The sequence below is a fragment of the Platichthys flesus genome, chromosome 17, assembly GCF_949316205.1.
Source record: "Platichthys flesus chromosome 17, fPlaFle2.1, whole genome shotgun sequence".
Lineage (NCBI taxonomy): Eukaryota > Metazoa > Chordata > Actinopteri > Pleuronectiformes > Pleuronectidae > Platichthys > Platichthys flesus.
The window spans coordinates 5,141,280-5,158,199 of NC_084961.1; the positions used below are offsets into that span (position 1 = coordinate 5,141,280).

General features: G+C 44.4%; 3 protein-coding genes across 5 annotated transcripts; 1 reads left to right on the forward strand and 2 right to left on the reverse strand.

The window, feature by feature from the left end:
• Nucleotides 1-49: 49 nt before the first annotated feature.
• Nucleotides 50-3,037, reverse strand: exosc7 (exosome component 7). The gene is made up of 8 exons (XM_062409272.1): nucleotides 2,608-3,037; nucleotides 2,336-2,437; nucleotides 1,982-2,076; nucleotides 1,214-1,379; nucleotides 1,030-1,100; nucleotides 790-913; nucleotides 554-709; nucleotides 50-217 (listed from the first exon to the last, which is right to left on the reverse strand). The coding sequence occupies exons 1-8, from the start codon at nucleotides 2,662-2,664 to the stop codon at nucleotides 113-115; spliced, it is 876 nt and encodes a 291-aa protein (XP_062265256.1). The 5' UTR covers nucleotides 2,665-3,037; the 3' UTR covers nucleotides 50-112.
• Nucleotides 3,038-3,056: 19 nt separating this feature from the next.
• On the forward strand, nucleotides 3,057-11,267 carry zdhhc3b (zinc finger DHHC-type palmitoyltransferase 3b). Of its 2 annotated transcripts, XM_062409270.1 has the most exons (8): nucleotides 3,057-3,400; nucleotides 4,818-4,872; nucleotides 6,112-6,443; nucleotides 6,548-6,672; nucleotides 7,272-7,368; nucleotides 7,455-7,536; nucleotides 7,749-7,879; nucleotides 8,687-11,267. In XM_062409270.1, exons 2-8 carry the CDS (start codon nucleotides 4,818-4,820, stop codon nucleotides 8,843-8,845), a joined length of 981 nt encoding a protein of 326 aa, XP_062265254.1. In that variant the 5' UTR covers nucleotides 3,057-3,400; the 3' UTR covers nucleotides 8,846-11,267. The 2 variants fall into 2 exon arrangements, with proteins under 2 accessions (XP_062265254.1, XP_062265255.1); XM_062409271.1 differs by lacking the exon at nucleotides 4,818-4,872 and having other exon boundaries at nucleotides 3,060-3,400.
• Nucleotides 11,268-11,349: 82 nt separating this feature from the next.
• LOC133972066 (transmembrane protein 42) lies at nucleotides 11,350-16,668 on the reverse strand. 2 transcript variants are annotated; one of them, XM_062409274.1, is made up of 4 exons: nucleotides 16,304-16,668; nucleotides 14,903-15,049; nucleotides 14,616-14,811; nucleotides 11,350-14,519 (listed from the first exon to the last, which is right to left on the reverse strand). In XM_062409274.1, exons 1-3 carry the CDS (start codon nucleotides 16,478-16,480, stop codon nucleotides 14,665-14,667), a joined length of 471 nt encoding a protein of 156 aa, XP_062265258.1. In that variant the 5' UTR covers nucleotides 16,481-16,668; the 3' UTR covers nucleotides 11,350-14,519; nucleotides 14,616-14,664. The 2 variants fall into 2 exon arrangements, with proteins under 2 accessions (XP_062265258.1, XP_062265257.1); XM_062409273.1 differs by having other exon boundaries at nucleotides 11,350-14,524.
• Between the last annotated feature and the right edge of the window lie 252 nt (nucleotides 16,669-16,920).

Consider the following 16,920-nt stretch of genomic DNA (forward strand, 5'->3'; position numbering starts at 1 on the left):
CATTGTCTCCCTTCTCCAAGTTTCACCAAATACAAAAACAAGCAGACTCTACAAAAGAAAAGTTTTATTAGAAAACTATGTTTACATGTACACACATCATGTAGATACAGTCCTAACCGAGGAAGCCGACCTTCTGCCTCTTCTTTCCCAAACTCTCCTCCAGCCGCAGCAGCTTCATGAGCGGAGCATGAAGAGCTTTACCGACCCGTTTACCGGCCTGGAGACAGAGAAAAAACGACATTCATGCCCAAATCAGATTAAAAAAAAAACTTTAAATTCAGAAAATAATCAATACTTTGACATTTTTGTAAATATACTTAATAAAATACACAACACATCAGATTTTCTTGGTTATTTTAAACATTCATGCATATTAAAGATGCTTCAACAGCTTCAACCATCTGACATAATAACCTGGTTATTAGCTCAAGGTCGACTCTCACTGCTTTTGTCATAGTAACGATTTATAATAATAGAAACACAGCACATTATGCTAATGTGGCAGCCGTGGAGGGCGAGGGGCCAGATGGTGGAGGAGGACGGCCGGACTCACCTGTGTCATTTCAAAGATGCTCTCTGGATCCAAGCTGCCTCCGCCCACCTTCCTCGTGCAGGTGACCGTGCCCTTGTGTGTGACCGAGATGATGAGGCTCGCCACCGAGCACGCCTTCTCCTGCAGCGTCGCGTCCACCACGTGTCTGTGGCCCACCTGCACATAAACAGTGTGTACGTGTCATCGTTTGTGCGATAGTTGGGCTTTAAAAATAGAGCACCAGTCAGTGGGCTCACCTTGCACAAGGTCACGATACAGGGGACGTTTTCTACATTCAGTCTCACGCAGTCGTACGGGTCGTCCGACAGCTCAATTTCCTTTGCTCCCTCCTCATCTGCTGAAATGTGCACTTTGGGAATTCTGTCGGTAAGGAGGTCAGAAGACTTTTTTGTTAACTGAACAATATAATAGCTGAGACAGATTTTAGGCTTAATAATCCAGACGTAAAACAAACAGCTGAATGACACTTCACTTACTTTGTGTTGAAGAGCGCGGCTTTGATCGCTATTGAAATGGCATCGTACAAGTTTCCATCGCACTGCAGGAGCTGTAGAAACATACAGGAGTAAATATGATGAATCAAATAAGCAGCTCTAAGAGCAAACACTCTACAAAACTGCTTAAAATGTGGCTAGACGATGGCAATGAGCGACCACCCACCAGCACGTCCACGTAGAGCACCCAGCAGTGTTCTCCTGCACTGATACACAGACTCTTCAGGTCCACACTGTGTTTGTTGTTGAACACTTTGTAGAGCGTGTTGCTCAGCTCCGTCCCCAGCTCGTCGCCTCCTCTGCCCTCAAACTCGGGGGTTGCATTGGCTGAACTAGTGAAGGAAGGAGAAAACAAGACAATAAATATGCGCAGTAACAGAATGTCTATCCGTCTGAGAGTTCCTATTCTTTCTTGAGTTAGTTGGACAGAGGTGAGGAAGAATAAGGAGGGAGCGAAGACACTGAAAGAGCCTACTACACCTCTCCACATGCATTATGAATGTTGATTGTGTTACATTACACAGGGAACAGACTATACAACTCCTCTTAGTGGCAGGGAATCAGTTAAACACTACTAAACCTTTTCACCTAAAATTACAAATGTATTAATTAGGAAAAAGATAATTTGATTGACGTAGATTTGTTGAAGTGTTTTTCTTCTTTTCGATAACACTGAGGAATTTGTTCCAGATCAGATCGGAAAAACCAGGTGACTAAGTTTGAAAAAATACCCTACATCATGGTGTCCAATTAAACTGCCCTTTTATTGAATATATGTGTGTGTGTATATATATATATTATGGATGGTAAATGGAAAAGAAGGTTAAAGTGAATACATTCTGAGTAAAAGTATAATGAGTCAAATTAAATAATTAACTTGAAAACTAAGTCTCACTTGATTCTTGTAATTCATGACTCTATGCACCACACCTACCAGTCAACAAAGAACTCCAGGTAACCTTCATTAGGCAGCAGGGGCGTCGGTTTGCCAATATCGGCCTTAATCCCAACCAGCACTGCAGTGTGGCCCTGACGGAGACACAACACAAAATCACAGTCAGTCAGTGAAAATACACACAACAAAAAGGGAAGACAAAACAACAAATGTGCTAGTTGTGTGCACAAGAAATGAGTCAGAGCCTTTTTTAGTTTAAAGATGAATTGAAATGGATGTTGGACTTGAACTGCAGATGCTGAGATACTGTGTAGGTGCTATGGTTAGGAGTGTATGTGTGTTTTTTTTTGTGTGTGTGTGTGTGTGTGTGTGTGTGTGTGTATATATATATACCAGTGTGACTTTAGCAGATCCGTCAGTGTTGGACACCACGTCAGTCTCTATCTCCACGTGTCTGTAGTCCTCGCAGCCTCGTCCATCCACCCTCAGATCATCCTGAGGATCAACATGTTAACATCATGTCAACAACATGTCAACAACACTGGCTCTTTTAGCAACGTGCGGACGCAGCTAGCCTTCAGGCGTCGTACAGCACAGCCCACAGCTCCACAGGGACATAATCTCGGGTGGAGGGTTAGATACTGATGTTTGAAAAACGAACTCACCCGTATTCCGTGTAAAATGTAGACTTTCTCCGCCTCACTGACTCGTACAGTCGCCATAATGTTGTAAAAACCACCGGCGGCATGTGTGTGTGGGTCGCTTTTCTTCTACGTCATAAAAATACGACGGCAAGAAAAAAAAATCACTCTCGATTGTGTTTGTCTGATTTGCTCACCTGCGCGTCCCGGACGATGATATAACCCACCCAACCGGTGCAGCCATACTGAAAAAATCAGATTTCAACATTATTTTTTTTTAAAAATAACCTTTCTTTGTGTTTACGGCCTATTTCACATGTTATTACGTATTTCAGCGGAACATTGTGTCATTACAGCGGTTTATAGATAAATAAAGAGTCCCACTCTCACTGCTGAGAGGAGCCGCTGCCTGTCAGACCTCACCCAGCGCAGCAGTGCTAAACACACACACACACACACACAGCCAGGGAGACACTTCCGGGTTGGCTCTGCGGGGTTTTGTTGTCCCTCCGCCCGCAGAGCTGTTCTCTGGACCCGAGGCTTGTTTTTGGAAGCTCGGCCCTCGGCTGTAGTTTCCACACGGACCACACACCCACGACTGGCTCGTCGGAACCGAGGCGGCGGCGGCGGCGGAGAGAGGCAGCGCGAGCAGCGGGGCCGCGGAGAGCAGCTGGCCGGGGATCGGTGAGGCTGGGCTGGGGCTGAGATACCAGGAGGAGACTCCCACCCCACGGTTGATCTGTTTTAACCTCTCAAGCCTCCAAACTACCCGGGGACTTCAGGGGAACTGTCTGCAGAGCCGCCGGGAGACTGCGAGGTTTGTTTTCAACAACATATCGACCTTCTACTGTTTATGTAATTTTATATAATGTTCCGTTTATAGGCTGGGAAACACCTGGGAACACAGATATCCCGGCTGCGCTGTCACTTCCTGCTCCGGGTTACTTCACTGTGATCCTCATGATAACGGTGCAATCAGCTATCTTAGCAGCATAAGAAACCTCTGCTCAAAGACACTACAGCAGGACAGCTAATTTAAATCCTTTTATTAAACTTTTCCAACACAGTTTAGCTTCTGTTTCCGTTATCCTCCATTAAATCAAACCCACCAAACTCCAAAACATGTTCAAACAAAGATGCCATGTGTATTTTCTGGTCAGTAGAGTGAGAAGTAATTCTGCACGAATTCACTATCAGATAATTTGTTGTCCATATATTTAATATATATTCTTTATCCGACGCTCAATTATATACTCAAACAGAGTGAATGCAAAGTTTCCAGGTTCAAGCTTGACACAATCAGGAGTTCTGTTAACACTCCTTTCATATAACATAATACCTTTCAAATCTGATCTGATGTTTCCCGTGTATTTAACCAGTGTCACAGATTTCCCTCAACTCTAATCCCAGTTATCAGTTATGGAGGCACCGTGTTTGGTTACTGCTGGAAAGTTGTGATACAGTTGAATCAATACACCCGGGGAAACAAAACCGAAATGACAGGTTTCCACTTTTCAGTATATCACAAACCTCTGATTTCACAAGCGGCCAAATAGAAAATCTCAGTTAAAGGGGTTATCTCACCAGGTCAGATCTAGCTCTTTCTCATCTCTACATCCCACACACCTCGGACTTCTTATCATCCTCCCTGCCCATGAACATTCCTGTAAATCATTAGTTAGTTCCCTGACACAGGGGGGCTGTAAATCTGCAGGGACGTCATGATTAGCAGCATTTCAGCGGCTCTCAGCGATTTAATCTTTGAGTAAGAGTTTCTGTTACTTTTTAACTCATCCAGTCAGTCCCCTAAAGTTTAAACACATAGTCAATGACTGAAGGAAGAAATCTATAGACTTTCACAAAAGAATCCATTCACTGAGTTGTTAATGAGCCCTGGTTGTTCAGTTTCAGTTTCATCCCAGGTCTCTCGTGACTGTGTGTGCTTCTCTTTGGGCTGATCATCTGCGTTTTCAGTAAACATCCTTTTTAGTATCTTTTTGGTTTGGTGGAGTAAAGTTCTAAAAGCAGTCGAGCAGATTTCAATCTCTGTGTCCCCCATCCTGGAACCAGTCTGACTTGAAATGGCTCCGCTTCCCACATCTGAATGGGTCTGACACACAGTCACATGGATGACTAACAGTCATTTTGACTGACGAAACCAAAACCTGCTTAACAAGGATTTTGTCCAAAAAAATCTCATAACACAATTGTTATGTCCTTTTCTTTTGACGTAGATGAGTGAAATTGCCTCGATGAGATTTCCTGTGCTGAAACTGGAAAAGAGAAGTGGTATGGTTGAACAGTTTGTTTTGCAGAATTCTATGATTACCTTCCTAAAAAATATATGGTTTTCACGTCTCTGTTAGCCTAAATTTAAGAATACCATATTTAAGTAGACTGCACTGCCAAGTAACAAAAAATTATGTTATTCTATATCGAAAACCCAATGAGACAACAACACATACACATAGCTTTTAACTGAAGTTGTATTCCAGGACCTTTTTGTTCAATCCAGACTTGACTTTGATTATTTTTTATCCTAGACATGTCGTATCGTTTTCACTCCCATTTAACCCCTGCCCTCTGGGAACACAAGTTTCTGCCAGGATCATTGACCAGGCCCTTAATTGACATGGACAAAAAAGTGAGATTAGTCTATCGCTAAGTGAAACCTTATGGTTGGATTGGATCCTAAGGAATGTCCAGACTGTCACTGGAAGCTCAGGTTCAAGTTAGAACTACGCAGAGGTCCAGACTTCCTCAGGGAAGAAGCAGTTTTATTCCACTCTGTCTTATCTGTGTATAATAATGAGGCCTAGGTTTTCTGACATTTTATCCTCTTGGAAGTCTCTTCATCTTCGTCCACATACACACTCAGACCGATCGCTTATTCATCAGCCTCGTCTCCCAACAGAACTGGACTCACAATCAGATCCAGTGCAGCTCATGATTCAACTGTGTTTTTAAGACCCGATGTGAATTTCAGCCTCTAAATTCAACACCAGCTTCTTTTTGGTGTGAGAGGAAAGTTAGCCTGCTGGGATCAGATCAGTCAGTGTTTGTTCCTCCTGCAGTTAAATATTCCTCCAGAGATTTGTCCTCAACCTCATTTGCTGATTCTCTTTATCTTATTAGTCCCCATCCTTCTCCATACTCCTCAAGGATGTAGTGTCCTCATTAGCCTGTTAACACGGACCGCTAATTGTTGAGGGACAACACTCCTTCAGTTTGAATGCAGACGGGACATATCTGCTTACAAAAGGGCGATTGACTCCTTTCCCATTGCCTGTAGAAGAATTCTCTGTGTGCAGAGTTTGCAGCTTCATCTTACGATCGATATCTGGGATGTTTTGGCTTCATATTTGGATAGTGGAAGGAAGTGGAGATGCGTCGTCCATCCTTTATAAACCTCATTATGAAAATATTCAAAACCAGCAGCTCTACGAAGAAACCACAAACTTGATCCTAATCCCCTGTCTAACTCTGTCTAACTGTTTTCTTTTCATTTCTCTTCCCCTCTCCTCGCAGTATGTGGTCGGAGCCACGGGTGTTGTAGGATGAGGAGCCCGTCGCACCGCACCAGGGACATCGAGCGCCAAGCTGGCTACCTGAAGCCCGAGCACTGTGCCCCTCCCCCGCTCCGCAACAGCTCCGACACCATGTGGTTCATCCGCGACGGCTGCGGCATCGTCTGCGGCGTCATCACCTGGCTCCTAATCTTCTACGCCGAGTTCGTGGTGGGGTTTGTAATGCTGCTGCCGGCCAAGAACATTCTCTACAGCTTCTTCAACGGGGCGCTCTTCAGCACCCTCGGCTTCCTCGCCCTCGCCTCTCACGCCAAGGCCATGTGCACAGACCCGGTCAGTAAGACTCAATTAGTCTATAGGAAACGTATCAGGTAACACCCAACCTAACAGAAACTATAATTTCCTGCTTGCCATGTCTTTTCTCCTGTCTCACCCAGGGAGCCGTGCCCAAAGGAAACGCTACCAAAGAATTCATCGAGAGCCTGCAGCTCAAACCGGGCCAGGTGGTGTACAAGTGTCCCAAGTGCTGCAGCATCAAGCCGGACCGAGCTCATCACTGCAGGTAACCTGGCACCCAATCAATGTGTTAGAAGATTCATTGCAAACCCTGCACCCTGATTGTGAAACTGGGCGTGCAGCCTTCTGCTGAGGTGTGCAGCTTCCAGAGGAGAGTCCTGGAGAGCCTCTCCCACAGGGACTCCTCTCCTCTGCCAACCTGCCCCACCCCCTCTCCCTCTCCCTTCTGTGGTTTTTTTAAGGGGTAGCTATGAGGCGTCTCCCTGTAGACTCTGCAGCTTGATAATAGGGAGTTTCCTCTGTGGCCGCTCAGTGTGCATCCTGGGATCTGGAGGCATGAAAAGTGCAAAAACATTGCGGGGTAATTGAATAGTAACGGCAGTGAGGCAGTTTGAAAGAAACGGATGATTTTCTTTTGCTTAATATTGAGTCATCCTTGCCTTTGTTCAGATGACAGTCTCGTCTCTAATGACCCATAACAAGCACATATTACACTCAGTTTGGGAGCTTTTTAAACTGCTGAAGATGGACTGACAGTCTGTTATTAAAGTTATATAAATATATACCACACATCTACAGTCTATTGGTCTGTTACCTATTTTTGTCCCATTTTCTCACCGTCATGATGAATGTGTGTGTCCACAGTGTGTGTAAACGCTGCATCAAGAAGATGGACCACCACTGTCCCTGGGTGAACAACTGTGTCGGAGAGAGCAACCAGAAATACTTTGTGCTCTTCACAGTGAGTGTTTGAGCACGATGATGCAAAGTAAAGAAGAAGAGCAGTAATACTCACCTCTTACATTATTGTCTGATTTTGTTTTTCAGATGTACATTTCACTAATATCCTTACATGCACTCATCCTGGTGGCTTTTCATTTTGTGCTCTGCTTTGAAGATGACTGGACAAGTGAGTAACCACTTTCCACTAGTGACTGAACTGGTTTACCCACTGAGTTTCAAGGGACTGGTTGGGGTGGATATTCTTAAATGGAAAACTGCAGCATTGTAATTTGGATTAATTTAAAAAAGGAGTGCATTTTGAATGTACAACTCCATTTCCAAAGGTTTTATACATTTACAACTTCTTTTGAAATGAAAACTCTTCCTCCTCTTCATCAGAGTGCAGCAACTTCTCTCCACCAGCGACGGTCATCCTCCTCATCCTCCTCTGCTTTGAAGCTCTCCTCTTTTTGATCTTCACCGCCGTCATGTTTGGGACTCAGGTTCACTCCATCTGCAGCGATGAGACGGTGAGTGAAGCTGCGGTAATTTCTCCTCCTCGTCGCTCCACTGTGACCCCCCTGGAAGTGAATTTCTGCCACGTGTCTAGTGTCTGTGATGTCGGTTGGGTATCAGGCAGTCGAGTTAGGGTCTAGGCATTTCGGTATTTTATGTTGGAACACGCCCAGAGCCCAAGGTTTTGACGATTCCAGGCAAGTGCAGTGTGAAAGCACTTGAACCGAGCCGAAATGTAATTTTAAATATCGGTCCGAACCCGGCCCGGTCCATCGAGTTTAGTTAACCAGGCACAGGTGAAGGTTATAAACAGAAAAACTGATTGCAGTGAAGCTGCCATTTATGCCTGAGATCTGTCATCCTGAAGTACATCACGAATTGATAAAGGTTAACGGTTTAAAATTCACAGTTTGTTTTTGCGATAACACTCAGATGTAAATAACAGGTTAAGAGACAGTTTCTAGGGAGTTGAACTCATAACGTATCTGTTCAAAACCCCCATTAGGAGGGTGACTCATAATATCCACCACAGAGATCATCTGTTTGTCGACTTCAGTCTCATAGAGCCTGTTATCAGTGTGTGTGTTTGTGTATCACTCATCAGGCAATACTGGGAGTGAGTCACTTCACCCTGATAAAGACTTCAGAGAGCTTTATGCTTCATTTTTTAATTCCTGTGGTTATTTTTGCATAAAATTTTAAAGACCCAGCTTAATCTTCACAGTTGATACAGCATGTATTTTGCATCAGCTTTGAATTTGAATCAGTGTTGGAGACTCTTTCTTTCTTCTCATGTCTTCCTTCGTGCCTCACTCCTACAGGGTATCGAGCAGCTGAAGAAGGAGGAGCGACGATGGGCCAAGAAGTCTAGATGGATGAATCTGAAGGTGGTGTTTGGCCATCCCTTCTCCGTAGCCTGGCTGAGCCCGTTTTCTAAACCCGACCACGGCAAGGCGGACATGTACCAGTACATAGTGTGAGAGCCGGAACCGAAGCGGAGCTCTGCTGCTGTGGAATAAGACTGATCGGTCCCGGGTCTCACGTCCTGTCGGCAGGACCTGAATGAGCATGAACTCCTTTCAACCACATACACATTTTCTTTCATTTATTGAAATTTCAGGGTATTCTAGTGTTGTTGTTTTTTTTTATATTGTCACCTTCTTTACATTTGACAGTTTCCCTCTTGGTGCTGACTGAGATTAATGACCTGTAGCTCATCAAAACCAACTGAGCAACTTGAAAAGGAGCACTTAAGAAGAGTTGGTGAAACGACACAGAGAGAGTTGCGCCTTCCACAGAGTCCATGTTCCTGCATCATTTCCTGCTTCCAATACTAAACAATGGGAACTTAAGTGCAGGAGTTTTTGTTTTGCCGGAACAGCACTTTGTTTTTGTTTTTTTCCACCATCTCTGTGATCCTGTCCTGTTTCTTTCTGTATTTCTCTTGATTCCCTAGTATTTAGCTGGATGCTGCGGATCATGTTGCCTTAGAACAGTGCATTAGTGAACGGTGGCATCTATTGTTTTTAAAAGAAATGTTATTTTTTGCCTTAATGTGAAGGTCAGGGTGAGACACCAGTTCATATTGTTTTACATCCAGAGTAAATCGGGAAAGTAGTCTGACTTGTGGTCAGACTACTTTTACAACATTAGAACAAATCACATGTAAGAACAATAGGAAGATGTTTTTAGTGCTGTCAGAAGAAGTAGAGAAGCTTAGTCTCACAGTGGCCAGTTAAAGTCTTAATCCTTAAGATTTTAGTCCTGGCTGATTGGCTTTATTTACATTGCAACCAAACAAACTCATGCTGCTTTAATTAAGAAGTGGGTCAATAATTAGTACATTTTACATGATCATCAGCAAATTAGATCTGATTCATGCTGCACAAGTAGTATACCACAATAGAAAGTTTATAAAGACGAACGACGATTATCCGCTTCCTCCTGCTATCCAGAAATGATGTGTCCCATCCACAAACATGGGGAAGGGGCCAATGGTCTTACTCAGTCAGTGCTGCTTGCTCGTCAGTGCCAACTCTTGCGACAAATCAATTGTTTCCTTTGATTCCTTCCCAGTGAAAGCGGGTGAGTGTTTTGCAAGTTGAGTGCTTTTATTGTGAAGAGTAAATGTAAAGAGTGTCAGGAAACACAGCACAGAATTTAAATGAATTTGCAGAAATGAGTGAAAGAAAATAGACGTGAGACACGTTTCCTTGCACATCGGTTCTAAGAGACAGTTGGTCTGTATTTGCAGAAAATGATGTTTTAATCCGCAGCAGTTTTCTTTGTCTCTACAGTGGATGTACACAATGAGTGTTTCGTGATTTATTTTTGTTACACTAAGTCAATTACCGGTGACCTTTGTGTCATTTAGTTTTTATCATTTACACAAACTTTTCCACCTCAGCCAAGCGTAAAAACATTTAAAATAGCTGTTTTGTTGTAAAAAGTTAGTATTGATTTCAGGACAATCTTTATGATTACAACTTTAAAATCCGAGACATTGCAGGTGAAGACAATTGTTTCTAATCTGAGAGGAAACACGTGGAGCGCTCTGTGTTAAACTCCCTTCAGGCAGTTTGACCGGCGTCCTTTTGTTTATTTGACGCGTCTGTGCAGGAGACAACCTTTTCGCTTTGATCATCATCATCAGTCACCAGCTTAGATGGGAAAAGTCAGGGAATAAAAAAAAAAAAAGGTGTTGCTCTCCGAATGCACTGAAGTGTAATTGACACGCTCTTGTTTGACGGAATTAGTTTATGGCTAATCGTGTTTGTCATAGCTGGTGGACGTGAGCCTGGCTGGAGGCAGCGGTGAAGCCTTACAGGGTGAAAGTGTCATTAAAAGTTTGGAAAACGTTTGCCTGGAAGAATAAGTCTAGAAATGCCCGTTTCACTTGTCACAGCTGCAGACTTTGCCCGGGCCACCCGGTGTGACAAGGAGAATTTCACCCGGACAGGAAACATGCCACTTCCGAACATTTCCACACAAACAAACAAACAAACAAGGCCTTTGCCCAGATGTGTCTGAACGCCTTACTTATTACTGCATCATGCTTTTATAGATGATGAGCAGAAACCTGAGAACATGAACCTACATGTTGCCAAATTGAACCACCTTGATCGACGGAGGCAGTGTAGTGACCATTTCAAGTGTAGAGCATGCATTGTCAGGAGTTTGACGTTTTCTTAGATTTTTTTAAATCACTAGGAGTTTTTTTAATCGATGTCCAAACGTTGCTACACGGTGCACAGACACAGTAAACCAGCGTTCTTCTTCTTCTTCGACGTGCTGTGTGTCGGGTTTGAATTCCCCAAGGACCACGATATGTTTTTTCTTTGTTAATTTTTGACTGTGGTATGTTTAAATGGGAATGAAATAAAACTATGTGACTGCTTTATAGCTTTAGTTATAGTTTATTGACTCTTTCACTTTGCTTCGGTAGATGAGGGGTCACTTGAGGAAGATTTGGGCACTAGATTTTAAATTAATGGATATTAGATACTGCTTAAAACCAAACAATTACAAATTGTAATGAAAATAGGCAAACATCCTTTAAACTAATTGATAACTTTCTTTTGCATACCATTATTTAACATCTTTAAAATGGGAAAAGTATAAGTATATGTAGATTAGCTCAAGGCAAACATCCCATCCAGCTGTATTACAGTAAGCCCTCTGTATTAAAACATCATGTTTGAATGCAAAGAAAGGACACTGAGCTTAATGGGTTCAGTTCCTCTTCGCTGCAGGAGAACCACAGACCTTCACATCTCATTGTACTTGTATGGATGAAGAGCAGCTCGGAGAAGCCGCTCTGTGTGAAGCCGTCTCCTGAACGTCTCCCTAAAGCCGACGTGAGCGACGGACACAGGAAGCTTGTTTGTCGGATAAGATGTTTATTTAATAATTTAACAGTGTTTCTTCTCTCGGGCGGAGACGACAATTCACGCATCATCCATTAAGTGTCTGCTATCAACAGAATATATTTACACTTTACAAACATCTGTAAAACACATTGTCAGGTTTAAATCAGAGCAATCAGCCACTCCTTCTTATCGTGGTCTGCTCGTTTGGAGAGAGCCAACACAGACAAGCTTTTCACTTTAAATTCAAAATATTAGGACTGAACACACTTGTGTGGCTCTGCTGTCAACAGTACAGCTTCAAATACTTAAAATCCTTATTGATTCAATGGTTTCTGATACTTAAAGCACATGAGCTCGTCCTCATCTACAGTTAATGTGCACATAGACATAAATGCATCCCACTCAGGGCCATGCCTCTGTCACAGGGCTTTTTAAATGTGGCTACTGCAGAGCTCTGATTGGTTATATTACACTGAGAGTGGGTTCACAGGTCCATGGTTTTCCCTCAGGTCACATTAGGTCACATCCTGCCATGCCGTTAAGTTGAAATTAAAGCCAGGCACGATAACATTTTCAAAAAAAAAGCATAAGTCACAGATATTAAAGGTACCGTATGTTAACGGAGTTGTTTGACATTTTGGGAGAGTCTGCTTGTATTCGTTTTCCCGCCACAATGTAGATGATTACACACTAGTGAAAACATTATGAGAATTGTTTTATATTTAATTTATGATTTTTTCCTGAATCTTACGCACTGGGCCTTTGATGATGCTCCTAGGAAGGTTTTGTTATCCTTGCAAACACCAGGCTACCAGTTCCCTCTGTTTCTAGTCTTTATGCTAAGCTAGGCTAATTGAATTCTGGCTCAAGCTACAGACGACCACAAAAAGCGAATAAGCAGAATTTCCCAATTTGTCTGACAACTCTTATAAACGACTCAACACACCCAGGATCCCAAAACATGGAGGCACAAACAAGGGCTGAAAAAATCCTGCACGGTGAGTGAACGGCCCTGCTACACACACCACGCAGCTGACCCCTAGTATGAGATATAGCCACATTGTCACTGCAGTCACATTAACAGGGATGCATGTAAATCTCATGATACGAGTCCCGCACAGCAGCGGTTGGAAGGACGTGTGATATAACTGTTTGTGCGACGCTGCCGTGGGATATTACAGCCGGGTATGATAGCTACCATTATGCAGTTATATTATGATATGTATCCAAACAACAGCAAAGTGTGATATAACCTTTTTTTTAAACACCATTCAACGAAGCAGCCTCAGATGTCATGCGAACAGAAACCATCTGTCTTGTAGCAGGTATTGCCATTTTTCTACGTTCCATTATTGATGCTCAAAGCTCCTCCGCTTACACACGTCACAGTGTCACATGAGATTTTAAAGGAAGTGTGTTATTGCACTCTTGCAGACAACTCCAGGGATGAAGAGGGAAGCTCAGGGCTCTAATAAACCCACAAACGTGAAGAGAGCTATGGACTGATGTTTCCGACGTGCAACAGAATAATACGAGATTGCAAATGCAGGGATATATAAATCTCAAGCAGCCAAAAAGTCCAGTGTGATGTGTCTGACACTGGAGAGACAGTTTGACCGCCTGATTCACTAGATAAATAAAACGATGGCTAGGAGATCAGCTGCTTCCGGATCACAACACGTGTCATGCTCAATATCTTGAGGTTAAGATTCAAGCTGCCGAAGAAAGAAGAAGAAGAAAAACCCTGGTGCCGGGCGAAGTCGTCACACCAGGGTGGAGCCTTTCAGCGCTACATCACCGGGGTTATTACTCGTGGAACACACCTCGTTAGCTTCGTGTGTGTATAACATCGCTCTGAGCATGCAGACGATGCGGAGTGTCGGTGTAGGATGTTTACAGTGAGTGTCTGAGTAACTTAAGGACATGTAAGTAAAGAAAGCTGTCGTGATCAAAGCAGCTGCAGTTTATAACGCACAATTTGATAAGATGGTACCATGCACATGGGAAATTATGCAATTTACCCAAAAGAGTCAATATGAGCACAGGTCCTCACATTATATATTCACATAACGTTTTGTCTTCCTACCTGAAATACGCTTCTTGTTTTTTTCTGCTGAGAGTTGAAAGAGAGGATCAGTGCTTTTCCTCCAAAAAGCTCCAAGCACTTTTAATTTTTGATTAATCATTTGAGACTTTCAAGCCAAATTAACAAAAACCATAGTGACACCAGCTTCTGAAATGTGAATCTTTTGGGTTTTTGACTGATGCCTGTGTCTTGTCTGTTTCCTTATTTATCATCAGGATAACACAAAAAGAACAGAACTGAATTTGCACCGAACCTGGTGGAGGGTTGAGGCAAAGACCAGGAGGGAATCACAGGCTCTGGGGTGGATCCGGTTAAAGGTTCGGATCCAGAATGTGTTTTTTATCACTCAACTACATTGCGGGTTAGGGCATTATTCAAATAAAAAATCCTCTCTATTCTCAGCAAGAAAGCAAATCAAAGTATTTCACAAAATGTAGAATTATTTCAGTTAGTCATTCACCTTCCTTCACATCTGCTGTGTTAGCCCGTAAGTTATTGTTGTGCTGTTAAAACAAAACATAAACCTTGTGTAATTTTTGCTTTGTTGTGAGTCTGTGGACGAGGAGGATATTGGGAAGTCAGGGGAAACTGGATGCAGGCGTCTGTTACTTCGTCTCCACCAGCCACAGTGAAGCTGCACCGTGGACAGAGTCGGCATCTCCTCTGATTTCAGAACAGCAGCTGGCACGGCTTCACCACCTGCACTGTTACAAAAAGAAGAATATAAGGTTTTAAAATGTATTTTAAATCTTATTTAAAAAAATGGGTGTTGCTGAACTGAGACACACCACGTACCACAGCCAGCAGGAACCCAGCCGAACTGAACTAGTGGAGACCAGACAGATCATTCATCCTTCTGGGCGACGGCGCTCTGGTGTCCCTCCTGTGGTGCGACCCTCTGCAGCACCAGCAGGCCAGAGAAGGTCAGAGAGATCCCAACCCACCACAGTGTTATCTGGGCTTCACCAAAGATCAGCTGCCCGAGGAAAGCCTGCGGAGGTGGAGAAGTAATCAGAGTGAATTTAGTTCTTCTAAATAGAGTCTGAGACGAGAAAGGAAGCAAAGGAGAGGCGGCTGCTTACGGAAGATATGAAGTTGGAGGCGGTTGTGGTCACAGTGGTTTGGGTGGAGGAGGAGGAGTACCTGAGTGCCTTGGCAAGGAAGGTCCACATCACAGCGTTACAGGTGAACAGGAGTCCGCCACACAGCAGCCTCAGAGGGATGTGGAGCTGGAAAACACAAACACAAGCTCGTACAAACAGCTCACGACAACTCACATCGCTCGAGACGAACGACAAACGACAAACTCAAAGCTAGTTTCTCCGTTTGTCCATTCTGGGCTCCTCTAGAAACATGGCGGCCTCTGTGGAAGGAGACCCTGGATACAAACGTCTATTCTAAGGCAATGGATTCCTACAGTTTCACATGATTAATACTAAAAATAACATCCCTCTGGAAGCCAAAGCCACAGGGATGTGACTTCTATTGTGAGATCTAATTGTGTTAGCAAAAATTGTGGCGAGTTTAAATCTGGGGCTTTAGACACATGCAGCTCTTTAGTGCTCCTGCAGATTAGAGGTCACAGTTTGACGTCTCCACCGCCTCACGCTTCAAACTGCTGCCTGCGGAGGTTTCTGACGTCACCGTGTGCAGAGAGCATGAAGGTCGTTGAGGAAACATGACCCCCCCCCCCCCCCCCCACACACACACACACACGCACACACAAACACACACAGCTCAGACACCGTCAGGGGCCAAGCAACGCGACAACACATCACACTGCAATGTCATTCAGCACGAGGACACGCCAACTGCAGCATGGGGTCTCCCGTGTGATGCTGCTGATGCTGAGGGAGTCCAGGAGGAGAAGGGAGGAGGGGAGGGGGTGACAGGAGAGGAGAGGAGAGGGAGATAAGATGAGATTAAAGGAAAGGAGGAGAGGAATCAGGGAGAAAGTGAAGGGTAGAGGATAGGAGAGCAGAGGAGAACAGAGGAGAGGAGATGAAGATGAGTTAGGGAGGAGGTGGAGAGTAGAGGAAAGGAGAGGAGGTGAAGAGGAGTCGGGAAGGAGGTGGACAGGAGAGAAGCTGGAGTCAGGGAGGAGGTGGAGAATAAAGGAAAGGAGAGGAGGTGAAGAGGAGTCGGGAAGGAGGTGGACACGAACAGTAGAGGAGATGGAGTCATGGAGAAGGTGGAGTGGGGAGGAGATAGAGTCATGGATGAGGTGGAGAGTAAAGGAAATTAGAGGAGGTGAATAGGAGTCAGCCAGGAGAGGAGAGGAGATGGAGCCAGGGAGGAGGTTGAGAGTAAAGGAAATGAGAGGAAGTGAAGAGGAGGGGATCAACAGCACCTCATGTCCCAACTTCCTCCGGGAGAACTCAGCCCTCTCTCGGACACACACGCTCCCCGCTGCATTATTCACATCACCTCCATCCCCATCGCGTGAATAATTCACAGTAGCCGCGGCGGTGGCGCCTCCTCACCCGGTCACAGGTGGTGGTCTCGTCCGCTTGTCTGAATCTGCGCTGCTCGCCCCACGTCCGGAGTCCGGTCTCGCACACTCCCTTCAGGTAGTCCGCTCCCAGGGACAGTTTGGCCGAGGACGACGCCACGGCCCCGAGGAAACCCGCCAGCAGCGCGTAGCCAACTCCCGGGAACATGGTGATGATGATGGCGGCGGCCGAGGCTCATTATTCTCGAACAAACCTCCACATCGCTGCTGCTGCCGCTGCTGCTGCTGGTCCTGATCGAGCTGCCCGCATCGCACTGTGTGTGTCCGTGTGTGTGTGTGTGTGTGCGTCTCCTGTGTGTGTGTCACCGAGCACGTTTCCCTGCACTTTCTCCCATAACCGTCCGGTGGCAGTCAAACAGCACATGTTCAACCCGGAGCGGTGCAATGGTTGGACCGAAAAGACCCCGTGGCGTTCTGGGAGTTGTAGTTACCTATTTTATAACCTTAAAAAATAGTAGAACTTAGTAGCTACAATAAGGTGTCTGAAATAACAACAACAATATGAATTACAACAACAATAAGAATCATAATATTGTATCTTGGATTTAGTACATATTATGATTATATTTATATATGTATTCATCATAT